Source organism: Eutrigla gurnardus (assembly GCF_963514095.1).
Source record: "Eutrigla gurnardus genome assembly, chromosome: 16".
NCBI classification, from domain to species: Eukaryota; Metazoa; Chordata; class Actinopteri; order Perciformes; family Triglidae; genus Eutrigla; species Eutrigla gurnardus.
This window is the reverse complement of record NC_139927.1, coordinates 19,239,006-19,257,116: the sequence shown is the minus strand read 5'-3', so window position 1 is coordinate 19,257,116 and position 18,111 is coordinate 19,239,006. Positions and strand designations below refer to the sequence as shown.

The window sequence follows — 18,111 nt, the reverse complement described above, 5'->3', positions numbered from 1 at the left end:
TATTAACAATAATATATATTATATTATAAACACTGCAGCAAGTGATGTCCGTGTCGAGTTTTTTTTAAGATCCACTAATATAAACCTTTATGATCCCCAGAATTCAGTAGTTGGAGCAGCACAATACCAGAAATATGTACGGATATATAGAGAAGTCAAAAACAAATAATAATAATAATCAGAGGTATACTATATACAACTAAACTAAGCACATTTGTGTTGACAAAGGCAAATATTGTTCATCAGATTTATCAAATGTTTCCTTTACTATTCCTCTTCTTTTACTCCTATCAATAAATCCGTTGATAATTTCCTTGTTTTTACCTTTCAGAAGAGGAGGCGGTGAACGTGAAGCGTCGCATCCAGCAGAAGAGGAGACCGTTGGAAGGCTGCTGTACTTTTCCTTCGCAGGTCAAAGCCGCAGAGGTGAGAGATGCACAGAGGTAGTATGACTGCAGGATCCTGTGTGTTTATTTGCAGGATCCTCTGATCCATTTATTGGTATTAAATCACAGCTAAATAGTATAAAGGGATGCTGAAATAATATGGTGATCAGTAAAAAGTCTGAAGTCATGCTTTGTTCGGTCTGTCTGCAAGACCACAAGCTAACTACTTTTAAAATGATGGAGTCTGGTTGATGGGTGCTAGGCTATGCTAACATTGTAGCTGCTCCATCAACACTCCAAATAAGGTCGTCTATACATGAATACAGCAGAGACCTTGTTGTTTAGACCACAGACAGTCTCTGGTTTCTCCACATAGTCTGGTCTGGTCTCTGGACTAATGTGGGCTACTATCTAGACCTCTGGGGGATCATAGACACAGGAGACAACATTTGTTTCCTCCATTTCTGATTCAGCAACATCAGGACACAGAAGGACAATCTCAATGCTGATGGGCTTTAGTGACAGCGTCACAGGAATTTCTCACTCGAGTTGAAATATTTCAACTCTCGTCTGCATCTATTCGCGTCTTTGCATTGACTTGGATGCCAAAGCGCCGCGTGAAAAACTTGCATCACTTTTGGTGTGAATGCAGCATCAGGCTTGTGTCCATGCCGCTGCCTGTCGTCCTCTCATCAGCCTCTCCTCACATCCTCTTCAGCACACCTCGACATGGCAGCCGGAGCCGCAGATAGACGGACGCAGAGCTACTGGGCTGCAGATGTGAGCCTGTAGCGCTGCTTCCTATTCAGCTGTTCTCTGGGACAGAACGTGCTGTGATCAGCCACTGACCTTAAGAAACAGACGGACATTATGACACGGAGGGAGTTTGTTACTGCAGCTTTCAGCACAGTTACATAAACAAAAGGCAGATGTGGAAATATGGCCCTGTATGTTATCAACATGCAGATTACAGACTTTCCACCTCGCCTTTCTCGCCTGAGTTGTGTTTGATTCGGGTTACTAACTATGCACGACTCAATTCAAGCCTTTACACACCAGGGGCGTTTTTTTCCCTTGCAATTATTTTGCATGTCAATATATTTTTTGAGCAGTTGTTTTTGTCATGAATACTTCCACGTAGAAAGTAAATATTTTGTGGGGGAAAAAACAACGTACATTACGAGGTACAATCACGTTGTCCAGAAGGGGTTTGGTTACGCCTTTATTTATGAAACAATATGGATTCGCCATAGTCTGAACCGAGATGGAAAACAAAAGCAACGCAGACCAGAGTCCATCCTTCCGTTCTTACCTTTCCGATTAAAAGCCATACATGAATTTATTATTTAGCATTCTCATGTTCGAGTTTTAAAATGCTTGCTCTCTAAAGGGAGTTCGGCTGGATCAGGGCTAGGCTATGCTAACATTGTAGCTGCTTCAACACTCAAAATAACAGCTAAATGAATACAACTTCGATGTTATTTTTATACACGGATATGTAAACATGCCATGTATAAAATGATATAAATTCACCAGCAAGTTTATTATTGATGACGGCTACTCTTACTTTTTTCTCCATGTCTGATCCAACAGCATCACTGACATCGGGAGAATCTCAATAATGATAGCCTTTTGCGACGACGCATCTCGGAAATTTCCTGAGTTTACATTTTTCGAATCAAGTGAACGATGCAATTTTTCATATAATGGTGCAAATTGGCATCAATTCTTACCTTTGCATTGACCTTGTATGCATCACTGACCTCATCTAAGTGAAATGAATATAGCAGTTGTTCAAAACAAAGAAACAACTTTCTGTCTTTTATCAGAGCTTCAAGACTGTATTAATCTCTTCCAAAAGCACTGTTTAAATACTGGCATTCATTTACAATCCGTTCAGATTAAAAATATATAATCCTTTAAACATAAATAACATTAAACATAAATTGAACAGAGCAGATTCCAGCTTGTGGTGGAATCCATGAATCCCCCTTTAACAAGTTTTTCATTGGCAGCCTCTGCGGCCGACCGTCTACCACACGGTGTGCGTGAAGTGCAACAAGCCGAGCGAGGAACGTGGCAAGTGTCAGAACTGTGGGACCAGTCCGGTGCTGCTGCCCTGTCAGCAGGCCACGCTGCTGTCCCCGACCCCCCGGCCCCCTATCCAATCCCAGCCCTCCATCGGACCAAACAGCCTACAACAGAGCTTCTACAAACCGGCTACGACCATGAGAGGGCCCCGCGGAGAGATGCTGCCCATACGGATCACGAGCACCAAGGGGACCCTGCTGCCTCTGAGCAACGGCAGGTCCCCTCTGTTAGCCGGGACATCGAGCTGCTACGGAGCCAGGAACCAGCCTAAAGGGAAGAGGGCCCTGGCAGCGGCGGCAGCGGCGCAGCAGCAGCACGAGCTCAACGACCCCAGTGAGTAAAAAAGAATGAACCGTACACCGTTCCCTCACACAGGCTCATAACATGACGACTGCTGTTGAAGACGTTGTTATAACATGTAGCTTGTATTAATACAGAGGTAGCTCTCTAGGAATGTGTTGCAGTTACTAAGAAACCTAGCTGGATGCTGACAGATCTCCAGCGGAGATGAACTGGGACTCACTTTGATGCTGCTGTTGTGTCTCACTCAAAAAAAAGCTGAATGTAAAGTGTATTCAAATTGTTGTCATTCATGATGAAAGATGTTTTTTAAATGTAAGGATGTCAGGCAGGAAGAGTTCCTCGACATGGAAAGCAAAGCAAAGCACAAGTAGGTCAGAACTGCAGCACGCTTCCCTCCAGTTAGTTCCCTCCTTCCTGCTTGTCTTCATCATGATTGAAATGTCGTCAACGTAACATTAAAGTCCTCTGTGTCCAGACGGAAACCTCCGGGGGAGACCAGTGTGAGCTTCTGCTAAATGAATACAAACAGCACTGTCAACTCGAGACTCTGTAAAGACTACGGGAGAGTAAACAACGCTCTTCTCACTGTCTGGAGGCTTTTTATTCAGTTTCATGAGTGCCGTTTTCAAGGACGAATAGAAGGAATAGATAGTAATGCAAGTAAGGAATGGGTCCCGTATAATAACAGAAATCTCATCGGATGATCAGTGTGATAATGTGTCCCCAAATCCATTAAAGTCCTGTTAGTATGAGATATAATGAGATGTTATAATGAGAAGATTTTACTCTCTCAAAATAAGAAAATGATTACTATCTCAAAGTAGAGAAACTATTTTAACTATTAAAATAATGACTTGCTATTAAAAAAATAATGACTTAGTATCTTAAAATAATAAATAAATAAATGGATTGCAACATATTGATTTAGTTTTAATGAGATTTAAAAAACAAAACAAAGACAGAACGTTTTTTATTATTATTTTACTAATCTGAGATACAGTCGTTTAAATTGTTCATCCCATTGGCGTAAATGGGCTTCCATATAAATGTCAAAGATGTTCATGAACACACCCGACCTCACAGCGTCTGATGTTCCCTCCACAGTCGTCCTGTCCAGTGATGACGAGGAGGAGGCCGACAACGCCAGCACAGGAAGTGTCAACAGACTGGACAGCGTCTCCCCTCGACCCGCAGACTCCGCCCACTCCTCACCGGCGCCCTCTGGAGGCAGAGTGGAGGCTGCGGTAAAGAGCCCCGGAGAGCAGGAGGATCTGAACACAGAATTCTTCGAAGACGTCAACATGAAGATTACGTTACCACGGAGAGCCCGGATGAAAGATCAGGTGAGGCCAACTGGAAACGGGTTCAAATGGTTTGAGTTTGAGATGCGAATCGTTTTCAGCTCGTTGTTAGTTTACTATTAAACATATATATCAAATTATTAAATTATGTCTACCAACAAGAAATATCTTTTTACTATTTTTATTATGTAATTTAAGTTATAGACAGCCAATCTTCATCTATCTGCTTACCTGTGGTTTGGAGTCATCCAGTGAGGGGCTTTTATTGTGAAAGAAGTCACCATTTCATTTCAGTCATTTGTCACCAAGGTAGCAGAATTTTCATGCATGGTGGCTGTTTCTCCACCACTGTCAAAAAACAAAAAAACAAAAAGAGAAATAAGTTTTGCTTCCTAATAATTTTAAAGTAGTTTTGTTTCCTATTTGACTTCATATTCAGTGTGTGTCTTGGTTGATATTCCCAGTGTAAACTCAGCCAGCAGATGCTCCACTGAAGTGAAACATGAGTATGCAGGATTTATCTTCCCCTGAGCAAAACAAAGAATCAAAAAAATGATCCGAGGCTTCACAGAAATGCCAGATTCTTAGGAAGAGATGTGTGAAGATGTCTGATCAGAGACTCACTAACACTCACAATTATCATGGCCAAAATAATTGCGATTCACGATATTATTGTTAAGGCATATTTTGTTATTATCAAAATATGCCTCAAACTCTGAAAATGGCACTGAAACATACTGGAATCAACAATTATTTGCGTCACAGATAAGACGCACATCACAAACATCCTTTTAAGTGAAAATAATCTAAAATACGATAAATCATGACCGTTTTTCCTTTGATGCGATCCACGATCAAATCCCATATTGTCACACATCTATTGGGACATTTCCCATTGCCATCTGTCCCTGTTGAAATCCTTATTTTATATGAAGGATTTGACTTTTTTATTTTCGAGAACAGGATACATTTTAATATTCAGGAGATGAGGAGGGAAATGTTTTTTAAACAAAAGTTGCAAACTGAAGTATACTTCAACAGAAGACAATAATCCATATGTGCACCGTTACGTTGTAGATTATCATTCGCCTGAGAGACTGCAGGGCTGGACTGGGACCAAAAACCTGCTGCACGGCTGTGTGAGCTCAGTACACTTTTTGGTTTCCTGTCTACGGGGACAATAAGGGATGTACTTTTTAAATAAATTACCTGCATTTATGTTGATTTCTTTCAGCCGGATGACTATGAATAACTTGAGTTGTCCTCCAGGAAGGGGCAGATTTTATTTCCGAGCAAAGACAGAGCTGTAAAATAACTCACTTGGTGTGCATGACACGTAAAAACAAAGAAAACACATGAAATACTTGATGCACGTCTTCAGTATCACAAGTGCGTCAGACTCCAATGAGCTCACTGGGAATGGAAACTCTGACTCATTCATCCATCACTTCTGACCCACAAAGGAGGAGAATCATTTAGCGTATTTGTCTCTGAGCAATCAAGACCTGAATGTGCAATGAAGTGAAACAAAGCCGACTGAGAAAGACCCACAGAGCGCCTCCTGCTGTCCCTGAATCTCCATGCTTTTTAAATATGTTGCAGTTTGGGAACCAGCCCCCCGAGCAGTTTACCCCGAGGCAGAAGAAGCCCAAATTAATGCCCAACAAATGTGCCAGCATCATACTGGAGTGTCGGAGCGTCAGGGTGGGAACTCTACGCAGGATGGTGACGAAACCCGTCGTCGTGAGTACTTTGCTTCCTTTCATGTTTTTAAATATGGCCGACACACACAGATAACACACCACTCTGACTCACCGTTACGGAAAAGGAATTATGTCATTTTAAAATCAGGAGCAGTAGTATTAACAGTAGAAGTAGTAATATTAACAGGAGAAGTAATATTAACAGTAGAAGTAGTAATATTAACAGGAGAAGTAGTAGTATTAACAGGAGAAGTAGTAATATTAACAGTAGTAGTAATGTTAACAGTAGAAGTAGTAATATTAACATTAGAAGTAGTAGTATTAACAGGAGAAGTAGTAATATTAACAGGAGAAGTAATATTAACAGGAGAAGTAGTAATATTAACAGTAGAAGTAGTAATATTAACAGGAGAAGTAGTAATATTAACAGTAGAAGTAGTAATATTAACAGTAGAAGTAGTAATATTAACAGTAGTAGTAATATTAACATTAGAAGTAGTAATATTAACAGTAGAAGTAGTAATATTAACAGGAGAAGTAGTAATATTAACAGTAGAAGTAGTAATATTAACAGGAGAAGTAGTAATATTAACAGTAGAAGTAGTAATATTAACAGTAGTAGTAATATTAACAGTAGAAGTAGTAATATTAACAGGAGAAGTAGTAATATTAACAGGAGAAGTAGTAATATTAACAGTAGAAGTAGTAATATTAACAGGAGAAGTAGTAATATTAACAGGAGAAGTAGTAATATTAACAGGAGAAGTAATATTAACAGTAGAAGTAGTAATATTAACAGGAGAAGTAGTAGTATTAACAGGAGAAGTAGTAATATTAACAGTAGTAGTAATGTTAACAGTAGAAGTAGTAATATTAACATTAGAAGTAGTAGTATTAACAGGAGAAGTAGTAATATTAACAGGAGAAGTAATATTAACAGGAGAAGTAGTAATATTAACAGTAGAAGTAGTAATATTAACAGGAGAAGTAGTAATATTAACAGTAGAAGTAGTAATATTAACAGTAGTAGTAATATTAACATTAGAAGTAGTAATATTAACATTAGAAGTAGTAATATTAACAGGAGAAGTAGTAATATTAACAGTAGAAGTAGTAATATTAACAGTAGTAGTAATATTAACATTAGAAGTAGTAATATTAACAGTAGAAGTAGTAATATTAACATTAGAAGTAGTAATATTAACAGTAGAAGTAGTAATATTAACAGTAGAAGTAGTAATATTAACAGGAGAAGTAGTAATATTAACAGGAGAAGTAGTAATATTAACAGTAGAAGTAGTAATATTAACAGGAGAAGTAGTAATATTAACAGTAGAAGTAGTAATATTAACAGGAGAAGTAGTAATATTAACAGTAGAAGTAGTAATATTAACAGGAGAAGTAGTAATATTAACAGTAGAAGTAGTAATATTAACAGTAGAAGTGGTCATATTAACAGTAGAAGTAGTAATATTAACAGGAGAAGTAGTAATATTAACAGTAGAAGTAGTAATATTAACAGAAGTAGTAATATTAACAGTAGAAGTAGTAATATTAACAGGAGAAGTAGTAATATTAACAGTAGAAGTAGTAATATTAACAGTAGTAGTAATATTAACATTAGAAGTAGTAATATTAACAGTAGAAGTAGTAATATTAACAGGAGTAGTAATATTAACAGTAGAAGTAATATTGACAATAATAGTAGTATTAACAGTAGCAGTAGTATTAACAGTAGCAGTAGTATTAAAAGAAGTAGTAGTAACAACAGTAGCAGTACTATCAACAGAAGTAGTAGTAACAACAGTAGCAGTAGTATCAACAGAAGTAGTAGTAACAACAGTAGCAGTAGTATTAACATAAGTAGTAGTAACAACAGTAGCAGTAGTATCAACAGTAGTAGTTGCAATGTGCATCAAAGTGTATGAAATATATCCATGTGTAAGTCTCATGCATAAGCGATTAAGCCTTTGCTAAGCCCCGCCCCTCCAACACAGACAGGTCAAACCTAGCAGGTCAACCTTTTGGTGTAACCAGTAACACCAGCTAGAAATCATTTTCACCAAACTGGGGTTGGTGATCGTTTAAACAAAGACAGGTTTGGTGAGTTTTATTCCGTTTTTGTCTGCTTTGAATGAAGTGTGCTATTACAAAATGGTAAATGGCTGTTTTGTCAATGTAGTCTGGTGTATTTGGAAAGAGCGATATAGCTGCTGTTTCTGGACAAACAAAATAAGTTTCACTCTTTAACAAAAAGGTCTATTTCTGTACGGTCCTTTACATGATGTCATCATCAGCCACTTTAATGACAGTCTGAGCCTGTCAGTGACAAAGACAAGCACTTGTGATGTGGTGCTTCACTTTTACACTGAGATCCATAACATTAGCTTCTATCTTTATCTTTTTAACCTGTTTTCACTTCTGAGTCGGTTTGACAACCTGGATACGTCCTTCCAGTGCATATCCTCGACCTTTCTGCCTGCTTCTCTATGTAATTGCTTTTAGTTCTTCCTAAAATTAGATATGTCTTCAGGGAGTGCAGTTAATACAGCGTGGCCTCCATGGTAACTCTGACAGCTTGAAGGCTGATCAGCGGGGGGGCGGGCATTAGCCAAGGGTGACTTAATGGTTTTGTTTACTACATGTTTCTGATATATTTCACTACTGAAATGATTACCAGGTCTTAAATAATACCTGGATGGCCATAATCAAATTCTTATTTCAGATTCATAAAGCATGTTTTCACCGCTCTATTTAGAGCTAACTAAAGAAAAATGAAACGAAATAAAAATGGCCATCACTTAAACACTTCCTTCAGGCGTTTCACAATAAAAGCGTTGCAGGGCTGTGATGGGATTATGTTCCCTGAGCCGTCAGAGGGCTTTAACAGCAAGCAGCAGCGACAGGAAATGAACACGGTAACGCCTGAAATCTTACAGTACTTAAAATACATGCTTGTTTAATATGTTTTAAACTCCTGGGTTTCTTTTAAATTGAGGTTAATACATATTTAGGTAATAACAAATATGGATGTAATTATTATTAACGGATGTATAAATACAGTTCGATTTAAAACAGTGTTCTAATAAGTGAAAAGAACTCGTGGAAAAAACTCAGTGAAGTTATGTTACCATAAGATAAAGAAGACAGAATATCAACTAAAATCCAGTCGAGCGGTTCAACTGTAATTTTAGAAAGATGAATGGAAATGATAAACTACCTTCTTTGTTGCGTCTTCTTTTTCAGTTTTCCATTGACCAGATCCAGCTGGAAACTGAAGGTAAGAATGAACCAGCAGTAATGGGTTCAGTAAATAAAACGCTGTGTACACAAACTGTTGGGTCAGACGTCAGTGGAGTGTGACGGCACCACAGTCATGCTGCTGTTCAACGCAGCAGTGCAGTTTACTGTTCCTGCTGGTCGTCACACATGTGGCAGCTTTTGAAATGCTTTTAAAAAACAGGGAGAAACATATGATCCACTGGAAGCAGCAACACATCAGTTGACTCAGATTTCTTCATTCATATACATTTTATGCTTTTTTCATCTCACACAAGATTAAAAGTGGTGCTTTTGTGTGATTCATTGTGAAGAATTTCATTTTTAAAGATTAAATAAACTAAATTGAAAGTCTTTTGTTCTTTGGTAAAACCAACTAAGTGATAGAGGCAGTTATGAGGCAGTGGTGGACCAGCAGCTCCTGTTTTCTGTCTGACAGCGAGGTCACGTGGTGAAGATATTTAGTAAGCAGGAGAACATCCTTCTGCATTCATGTGAATAGGGAGATTAAATCGTGTCTGTCTATATGGTGAAATCGACTCTTGTTGAGGTTTTGTGCTGCGTGTTTGTCCTCAGGTCCGGAGAACAACACCGTGGAGAACATTAGTCTGCAGGCGTCGGAGCTGATCAGCTGTGAGTGGTGCAGCGTCCGCAAGCTTCCGGTCCTGTTCTTCCAGACGACGGCGGCGGAGTGCATTCGCCTTCGCACGCAGCTCAACATGTCCAAGGAGAAGGGAGCCCATTGGTACGACTGTGCCGGCGACCGTAAGTACAAAACTACCCCAATAACACAGTATGAATATACATGATGCCATCAGACAGTCTTTTCTTCGTTAATAAAAGCTGTTAAACTCCACTCCAACTAAACTCAGATTCAGGGTCCTAGACTTTGTTCAAAACGATTCTCGGTGCATCTCAATGTTTTATATAAATCCCTTTTTATTTCTCTATGACCGCATTTTCAGTTACGTATTTAATTCATTAAAAATTCATGGTGGATATCAATGTAGTTCATTTTCCCATCGATGCATGCAAGTGAAGACAGACTGGAGACTTGCATGAAACGACTAAATACAGCATCAACTGAAGAAGCTGTGAGAGTGATCTGCATGGTTAGTCCGCTGCCTGGAGCTCCTACATGCACGGCAGCCCTGGAGACGTTTTGAGAGCACAGCTTGGATGTGTTTCACCTCAATGTTTCCTTTAGCATGAGCAGAATGAATATGAAGGAAACGTTTTGTTTGTTTCTGTATTTATATATCATATTATCTATATTACATGTCTGGCTGAATATGTTATATGTTGTTTTCTTTTGACAACTGCAGGACTTGATTGATTTTATAGTTTTGGGGAAGAAAAGATGCTAAACGTGCTGAAGGCTTTAACACAGCGAGGCGATGATGAATAAACGAATAAATAAGCAATATACGCACCTTGCATCAAAATGATTCATGCATTCATCTCAATAAAAGGTTTGAATAGTTTGAGTTTCCTTTTAATGAAATGCTCTGAGTGAATTTGAGTTTATGTGGTAAACAGTTAGTGTTCATGTCTAGGGCTTTTATTGTGAAAGGTAAGAACAGAAGGAGTAGATCCGGGCTACGCCGCCTTTGTCGAGGTTGAAAAGAGGAATAAAGTTTGCCGATTTGTACACTATAGTGTACGTTTTGAATACGTCCGTTCTACATATCCTGATTGGTTTATGCATTTTATTTGATTAAATTACCTTATTCTGAAAAAAAGTTGCTTTTCTGTCTCATAATATTCTGTGTGAAAGTACTTCTGACAAAAAAAACTGTTAGGAAAACTACATATGATTTGTGCAAATCAAGCATCAACAATAAAACGCCTCCGCAGCCTGAATCCTCTAATAGAGAATAGAAGATAATAATGCAGCTTTATGTTCTGTGACTCGATGAAAGGCTTTATGAGCCTGAGATAACACATTTGGTTCTTCTGCGTTTTATAATAACAACCCACGGTGCTGTATCAGCAGGGCTGATTCGTGCTGGAGGTTATTATGAGCTGCGTTTGTTAAAGGTTAACGTAATCACAGGAAGAAGCGCGGCTTGTTTTCTATAGAAGACATGAAGGCTGCGGATGAAACCAGAGAGCTCCAAATGTAGTAAAACTGTAATAAACTAAACTCATGTTTTTACTTTTACTCTTAATTCCTACAGAGTGAGTTAGTTTTAATGTTTTTTCTCTCTGCTTAACAAACCATAACTGGACTTCATGTCAAGTGTAGTTAATATTCTGCTGTTATGAGTCATATCCTGCCAAATTTACTTCATAATCCAAAATAGCTGAAAAGAAAGTATTAGATGCGGCATTGAGGAAGTAATCGATATTATATATAACTCTGAACAGGATGCACCTGGAGTGCAACAGCAATAAATATTAATATAGATGAGAGATTTCACCTCTAATTTTTGATGCATTTATTTCAAATTAAAGCAACAAAAAAACAAAATGTGCCAAAAGTCTTACCAAAAAACACCCCTGCTTTTGTGTGCCGTCAGAGTCGGATGAGAAGTTCATTGTTCTGATCTTCGAGAACGGCCTGGTGATGAAGGAGCAGGCGATCCTGGAGGACATCCTGGGGGAGATCGGCAGGACCAACAACCTCAGCAACTTCCCCGCCAAGCTGCCCTTCGAGGAGGCCAACATCCGCCTGGTCAACTACAACAAGGCCCTGAAACAGAAGGAGGAGAAGGTCGGGCTGCAACTAGTTATTGTTTTCATCATGGATCCATCTAACAGTTATTTCCAAGAATGGGTTTAGTTCTAAAATGTCTCGTTTGGTTCATCCAGCAGGACAAAACCCAAAGATATTAATTTAGTCAAGTCTGTTCATTAATGTAGCACTTTGAACGGAAGAGATTGGTTATGATCTACAGGCAATAAAGCATAATGTATCAATAATCATTAATAATGAAAGCAAACTGAAAATAAGTTATAAGTTAGGAGAAATCAAATTATTTATATATTATATAAATATATAATTAATATAAATATGCCACCAAGCTCCATTCAACAAATGTTTAGTTATTTTTAGGTATTAACTTTAGAGATGTCCAACCATTGGAGTGGAGACTGAGGGATTATTTGTATTTAATTTTTCCTCTCTGCAGGAGAACCCGATACAAAGCCCTCAGAAAATCACCCAGGGTTCCACGGTTGCCACGGTTACGCAGGTGTCCCCGGTGAGCCCGGCCACGATGCACGTACGCACAAGGATGGCCACGCGGCAGCACACCAGCGCCTTCTTCGATGATGAAGACGAGGACATGACCGACCTGCAGCCCACCTTCTCCGGACCAATAGTCAAGTGAGTGACGCTGCTGTCAGCCATTGAATGGTTCCCATGTTTAAGCTGATTGACTGTACAGGAGATTCAGTACCTATAGTCAATTACACATATATGAGAAATATATTGTATGTAGTTTGAAGAAGAACAAAATGAAGAAGCAGAAGTCGTTAAGTGTCATTTATATACAAGCAGTCTCTCATCAGGGACGATGTCCAAAGAGAAAGTAGATTATTAACCCAATCAGACATCCGAGGCCAACCTCCAGTACTTTGGGACAAATTTCCACCAATATCAAAGAAAACTGTTCCCCCCAAAAATAGGTTTAAGGCAAAGTAATGATACCACTGTTCTTTGAGAAGTCCAACTTTCTAACCAATAAAAGCAGTCGTATTCGTAACGTTATGACATTGCACTTTATATAATGTGACTTTAAAGGATTTATAAAACATAAGTAGTAGGGCTGCGTTAACTGTCACTTTTTTATACACTCAAAGTTTTTTAATGAGGCATCAAATGTCTGTCGTCATATTTTATGATTTCGTCATCCCCAAAAATGTAAAAACCTCCTTGAACAAAAGCCTCAATTTGAATAAAATGATACATATTTGTAATCAAGCATTTCAGGGTTGTGCAACAGTGTCGCATCTCATTTAACAGCCGGCCACTGCACCATGATGAACGTGTGCCATGATGTTACATACGTGTACAGTTGATCCACTGACGGACGGTCTCCAGCAGCCAGCGGGGCCTCCAGTGGACATTAGCGGTACTGATGCTGCTCCCAGTCTAACAGAGTTGTTGGCGTCTGTCTTCCAGATTAATGGTGTACCCTCCTCCCCCGGCCAAAGGTGGCATGTCAGTAACTAATGAAGACCTCCACTGCCTTAATGATGGAGAATTCCTAAACGACGTTATCATAGACTTTTATTTAAAGTAAGTATTTGTTGCTGATTTCCTTACGTAACAGATGACAACTTTCTACAAAATGTCAAAGAAAATATCCGTGTTTATTTTGGCTTTGTCTCGGAGTTAGTGTCATCCTTCTTTTGTCTTCCCATGTTAGATATTTAGTTCTAGAGAAATTGAAAAAATACGACGCACAAAGAATCCACGTTTTCAGCTCCTTCTTCTACAAGAGACTCAACCAGAGAGAGCGGAGGAACGCTCCAGACACGACTAACCTGCCGTGAGTCTCCGACGGCATCAACAGGACGTTTTAACATTCTGTTCAGGTTTTTATTGCAGCTGGATGTGAAAACGTTTGCTTTTGATTTTGCAGAATCCAGAAAAGGAAGCACAACAGGGTCAAGACGTGGACTCGTCACGTGGATCTCTTCCAGAAGGATTTCATTTTCGTTCCCATCAACGAGTCGTGAGTCAAATCGAAGACGTTTTTATTATATTTTAGTATTTCTTTTATTTATGTTTTACCAATCTAATATATTTGATTGTATTTTAAATTATTTATTCATTTTTAAATTAAATTAATTTAAGAAAACATTATATTTGTTATTTTATTTGTTTATTTATTTGACTGTTTTATGATTATAAAAGGTTGCATGTATGATATGTAACCAGACCTCCGTCTCAATGCGTTTCCTTAATGAATTGAGGTTAAATAAGCAGATAACTCTTGTGTTGTCAGAGCTCACTGGTACCTGGCGGTCATCTGCTTCCCGGGTCTCAAGGGGCCGCTGTACCAGCAGAACCCGCTGTACCAAGGCCCGCTGCCAGCCTCCACCTCGGCTACGGAGTCTCCGTCAGAGGAGAACATCCCGGACCACTGTCGTCCTCTGTCCCCGGACAAAGACGGGCTGGACAGCTCCTCTGAGAACCAGTTCCCCAGTGTCCCCGAGGCGTCCATGCAGGGTCGGACCAACGGTTATCCCTCAGCCAAGGAGAACCCGGCCTTCACAGAGGGGGGACCAGATCCCTCTAACACCACAGCAGCGTCCAGCAACGGCCAGGCGGACGTGGAGCAACAGTTCACAAGTGAGGACTTTTAACTGCCACAGTTTAGAGCTGTACTCTAACGACTTTCATTAACAGGCCGAGTGTAGCGTAGCATTTCCACTTTTCACTGCAGGTTGCTTCAGGTTTTTCCAGTATCCCCTTAAACCTTCCACCCACATACATACATACATGATTCCCTCATGTGCTAAATGATTTCAACTCTTCTTTTACTAATGTTTTTTGGAAAGTTTTGTCCGCAAAAAAAGATTTAGTAGAGTAATATTTTCTACAAAAACCAATACGCAAACAAAGATGAGTTGAAAATGCTAAAAAAAATAAATAAAAAAAATAAAAAAAACTTTTTGGGCTCTCAAAAAGTAAATCTTTAGAGTTTTAAAAGGCACCATCAAAGAAGAAGCTTCCTGTCATAGATTATTTCATTCATGCTGCAGAGATACAAATAGATAATGAATTGATGTGTGGAAGAATAGTTTATTTAAAAAATAAAATCTGAATTTCAGTTTGATTTCCTCCACTCTGATTTTTATTCTTTAAACCGATTTCCAACAAGCAATTAAATTGGCCAACAGAACCTCACATTAACATGTTTGTATGTAATGTAACGGATGAATGTGTCTTATTAGGTGGGTTGCAGAGAATCAGTGTTTGCTACGGTTCAGGAAAAGTAGACGAAGACCCCTTTACCTTCTCTGATGACCAGAGCTCCTGTCAGGTACTCGCCTCTCTTTACGTCCGTTAGTCTCACCTGGTCTCATGTGAAGGACACTCTGGGCGCTCACAGTTGATGTCTGTGTCTCCAGGACGAGTGCAGCGAGGACGGGACTCTGGCTGAAGACACACTCGCCTCCGACGCCTCCGGTCTGGCTTCCAAAATGAGCCTCTGCAAACAGTAAGCTGGTGCACTTCAGCCTGTTCGCCTGCAGGTGGCACCGCCGCTCTGCTTGAACCAACGAGGCAGAGTGAAGCTTGTGAACATGACTTCTGTTTGTGTTTCTGCTGCAGGCCTTGTATCCTCATCATGGACTCCCTGCGTGGTCCGGCCAGGTCGACCGTGGTGAAAACTCTCAGAGAGTGAGCGTCTGCTGTTAGAAAATACCATTAAATTATTAAAATCATTATGAAAAACAGTGAGAAGAAGCAGCTCAAGTAGCATCACTGCTACTCAAAGTCATAACTCAGTGTCCATACATCCATTTACAAATCATAGAAAACAGATGCTTCTCATAACTGCAGAACCGGCCTGAGAATCCATGAATTCAGTGATAGTCGTCTGTACATCCATAAGTACACACAGGAGCTGCTTTTATATCATTCAACACACTTTTCATGTTGTCAAAACGTAAACAAACAAGCTGAAAATGACTTCACACAAACATTCATCAAACCTACAGCTTCATTTAGATTCCTATTGAGTATTTCCTTAAAAGCCACTGAGGCTGAGTGTGTGCTTGTTTTAGGTACCTGGAGGTGGAGTGGGAGGTGCGTAAAGGGACCCAGCGGTGCTTCGGGAAGGATGTGATGAAGGGCTCCAGTCCACGAGTGCCTCAGCAGGACAACTTCAGCGACTGTGGAGTCTACGTCCTGCAGTATGTGGAGAGCTTCTTCGAGGTGAGACGAGGACCTCACACACACCGGTCCCATGTTGGTTCAGCAGCCTTTTATTCATTTTCATTCAGTTTGCATTCTCTTGTTTTTACTACTCTCTCTGGTTTATTGTTTTCTAGTTCAGTTCATGTAATTAAGGTCCATTCTATTCATGTTAAGTCATTTTTAAAACAAAGTGAAGGTTTTTATGTAAAACTAATGTTTCTGAGCTACAGAAGATCATACATTCACATGTTGTTGTGTCCCAGCTCATTTATTTTTGTATGAAAGAATTAAAAACATTTATTATACATTCACAAATATTAAACATGACATTAAACATAAAGGGTTGCATTTTGAGATTAGATCATCATCAAAAAATAGCAAATTAAAAAGATTTTTTTCAGAATCAAGATTTTTTTCAGAATCAGTAAATAATGAACAAAAATGGCCAAAAGTTAAATAAATGTGTGTTTAATGTGTAAAATAGCAATAATAAATGTAAGAATAAGAATATATCTCAGATGAGGAACACTGAATTCTACCTTTACACTCATATATACACTACATTCATATGTGTTTAATGGAGCTCTGTGGCACAGATAAGGAAGATATATCTCATTTATTATTTGGTTATTATGTTTTTATCACCTTTGCACATCGATATATATATTTTTGAACTGTTGTTTTGTTTGTACATTTGGATGTACTTTTACACAGAACATATACATATACATAGGATATTAAAAATGTGACATAATTTGTTTCTGGTGCAAGCTCGTTCACACTGCAAATAAAGGTGTCGACCAATCACGTTGTGTGGAACAGACATATTCAAAATGTACACAGAGTACAACAACATAGTCTCCATAGTCTGAACCAAGACAGCAGACGTATTACTCCTTTCAACCTTGAGAAAAGCAGCACAGACCAGATCCACTCCTTCTGTTCTTGCTTTTCACAATAAAAGCCTGAGACATTTTCACTTTAAATGTTTCCCAGAGGTAGCACTGTCGCCTCACAGCGAGAGCGTCCCGGGTTCGATTCCCGGGTCGGCCCGGGTTCCTTCTGTGTGGAGTTTGCATGTTCTCCCCGTGTGAGCGTGGGTTCTCTCCGGGTTCTCCGGCTTCCTCTCACAGTCCAAAGACATGCAGGATGGAGATAGGTTAATTGATGACTCTAAATTTGATGTGAAATATTCACAGTTAAGTATTTTGTATTTTTGTGTAGTTCATTCAGCTCAACCCCGGTATGTTCAGGTCTTTCTCCTTTAATATCGGCCTTGTTGACTTTCATACCGTCCTGGTTTGATAAGAAAACAAACACGCTCATAAATAGTCAAATTTCTTCTGTTTTTACACAGAATCCGATTTCCAGTTTCCATCTGCCGGTGAACTTGTCCGAGTGGTTTCCTCAGCAACGGATGAAGACGAAGCGCGAGGAGATCAAGGAGCTGATCCTGAAGATCCAAGAGCAACAACAAGTGGACAGGAAGGAGTCGGGGCAGGTGCAGGCTCCGCCCGGCTCTCCTGGAGAGCCCGAGATCGAAGAGACTTTTGGGTCGAAGGGCCGGCCGCCACACCCACCCATCAGCCCCTGAAGGGAGCCCACCTTCCTCCTTCTCCTCTCCCCGTCACTCCCAGGCATAGCGGGGGGTCCGGACCTGATTGTACGCTGCTGGATTCACTTCAACTCCCTCCATTAACCACAGACATCAAACACACCTTTAAATTTGTATTGAATAAAACATGAACTGTAAATATGCTGGAGTTTTCCCGCTGCCTTTGTAATTTACTGTTTTCTGCCTCAGTCATGGAGTGGCTCATTAAGTTATGTTTTCATGGATGTTCTTCTCTCTGTGCAGAGGATACTGTTGCTCTCTTGCATCACTATTTTTTAAGCTTTTTAGTTGTGTAGAGGAAGACAAAAACAAAACGGACAAAAAAAGGAAGTTGCTGTTATTTGTAAGCAATCCACCAGTCTGGGAAAAAAAAAATAAAGTTGACGAGTCACATACGTAGTTCAGTGCTTGTTGTGTCTCTCCAATGTGGACTGGATGATTTTTCAGCATTAAAAGCAACTTGAGATGCAAGAGCACTTCCTGTTCCGTTGCTTTTTTATTTGTGCTGTGTAATCAGAATGTGTGTGTGTGTGTGTGTGTGTGTGTGTGTGTGTGT

General features: G+C 39.5%; 1 protein-coding gene and 1 long non-coding RNA gene across 5 annotated transcripts in view; one reads left to right on the top strand and one right to left on the bottom strand.

Moving 5' to 3' along the window:
• The window catches only part of senp6a (SUMO specific peptidase 6a), a 35,772-nt gene extending 17,661 nt beyond the window's left edge, over nt 1-18,111 (top strand). The window contains exons 7-23 of one of the 4 annotated variants that reach the window (XM_084031321.1): nt 335-426; nt 2,402-2,810; nt 3,885-4,123; nt 5,684-5,824; nt 9,031-9,064; nt 9,640-9,828; nt 11,586-11,779; nt 12,198-12,394; nt 13,193-13,309; nt 13,440-13,562; nt 13,656-13,748; nt 14,022-14,368; nt 14,974-15,062; nt 15,151-15,239; nt 15,353-15,421; nt 15,808-15,958; nt 17,298-18,111. In XM_084031321.1, coding sequence (XP_083887447.1) covers nt 335-426; nt 2,402-2,810; nt 3,885-4,123; nt 5,684-5,824; nt 9,031-9,064; nt 9,640-9,828; nt 11,586-11,779; nt 12,198-12,394; nt 13,193-13,309; nt 13,440-13,562; nt 13,656-13,748; nt 14,022-14,368; nt 14,974-15,062; nt 15,151-15,239; nt 15,353-15,421; nt 15,808-15,958; nt 17,298-17,534 — 2,810 coding nt within the window. In that variant the 3' untranslated portion in view covers nt 17,535-18,111. Of the gene's footprint in view, nt 1-331; nt 427-2,401; nt 2,811-3,884; nt 4,124-5,683; nt 5,825-9,030; nt 9,065-9,639; nt 9,829-11,585; nt 11,780-12,197; nt 12,395-13,192; nt 13,310-13,439; nt 13,563-13,655; nt 13,749-14,021; nt 14,369-14,973; nt 15,063-15,150; nt 15,240-15,352; nt 15,422-15,807; nt 15,959-17,297 lie in introns of all 4 variants that reach the window. The other 3 variants (XM_084031323.1, XM_084031320.1, XM_084031322.1) reach the window with 3 other exon arrangements.
• On the bottom strand, nt 956-3,981 carry LOC311027336. Its single transcript, XR_014598589.1, has 3 exons — nt 3,857-3,981; nt 2,120-2,154; nt 956-1,235 (listed from the first exon to the last, which is right to left on the bottom strand). It is a non-coding gene; the product is annotated as an uncharacterized lncRNA (long non-coding RNA).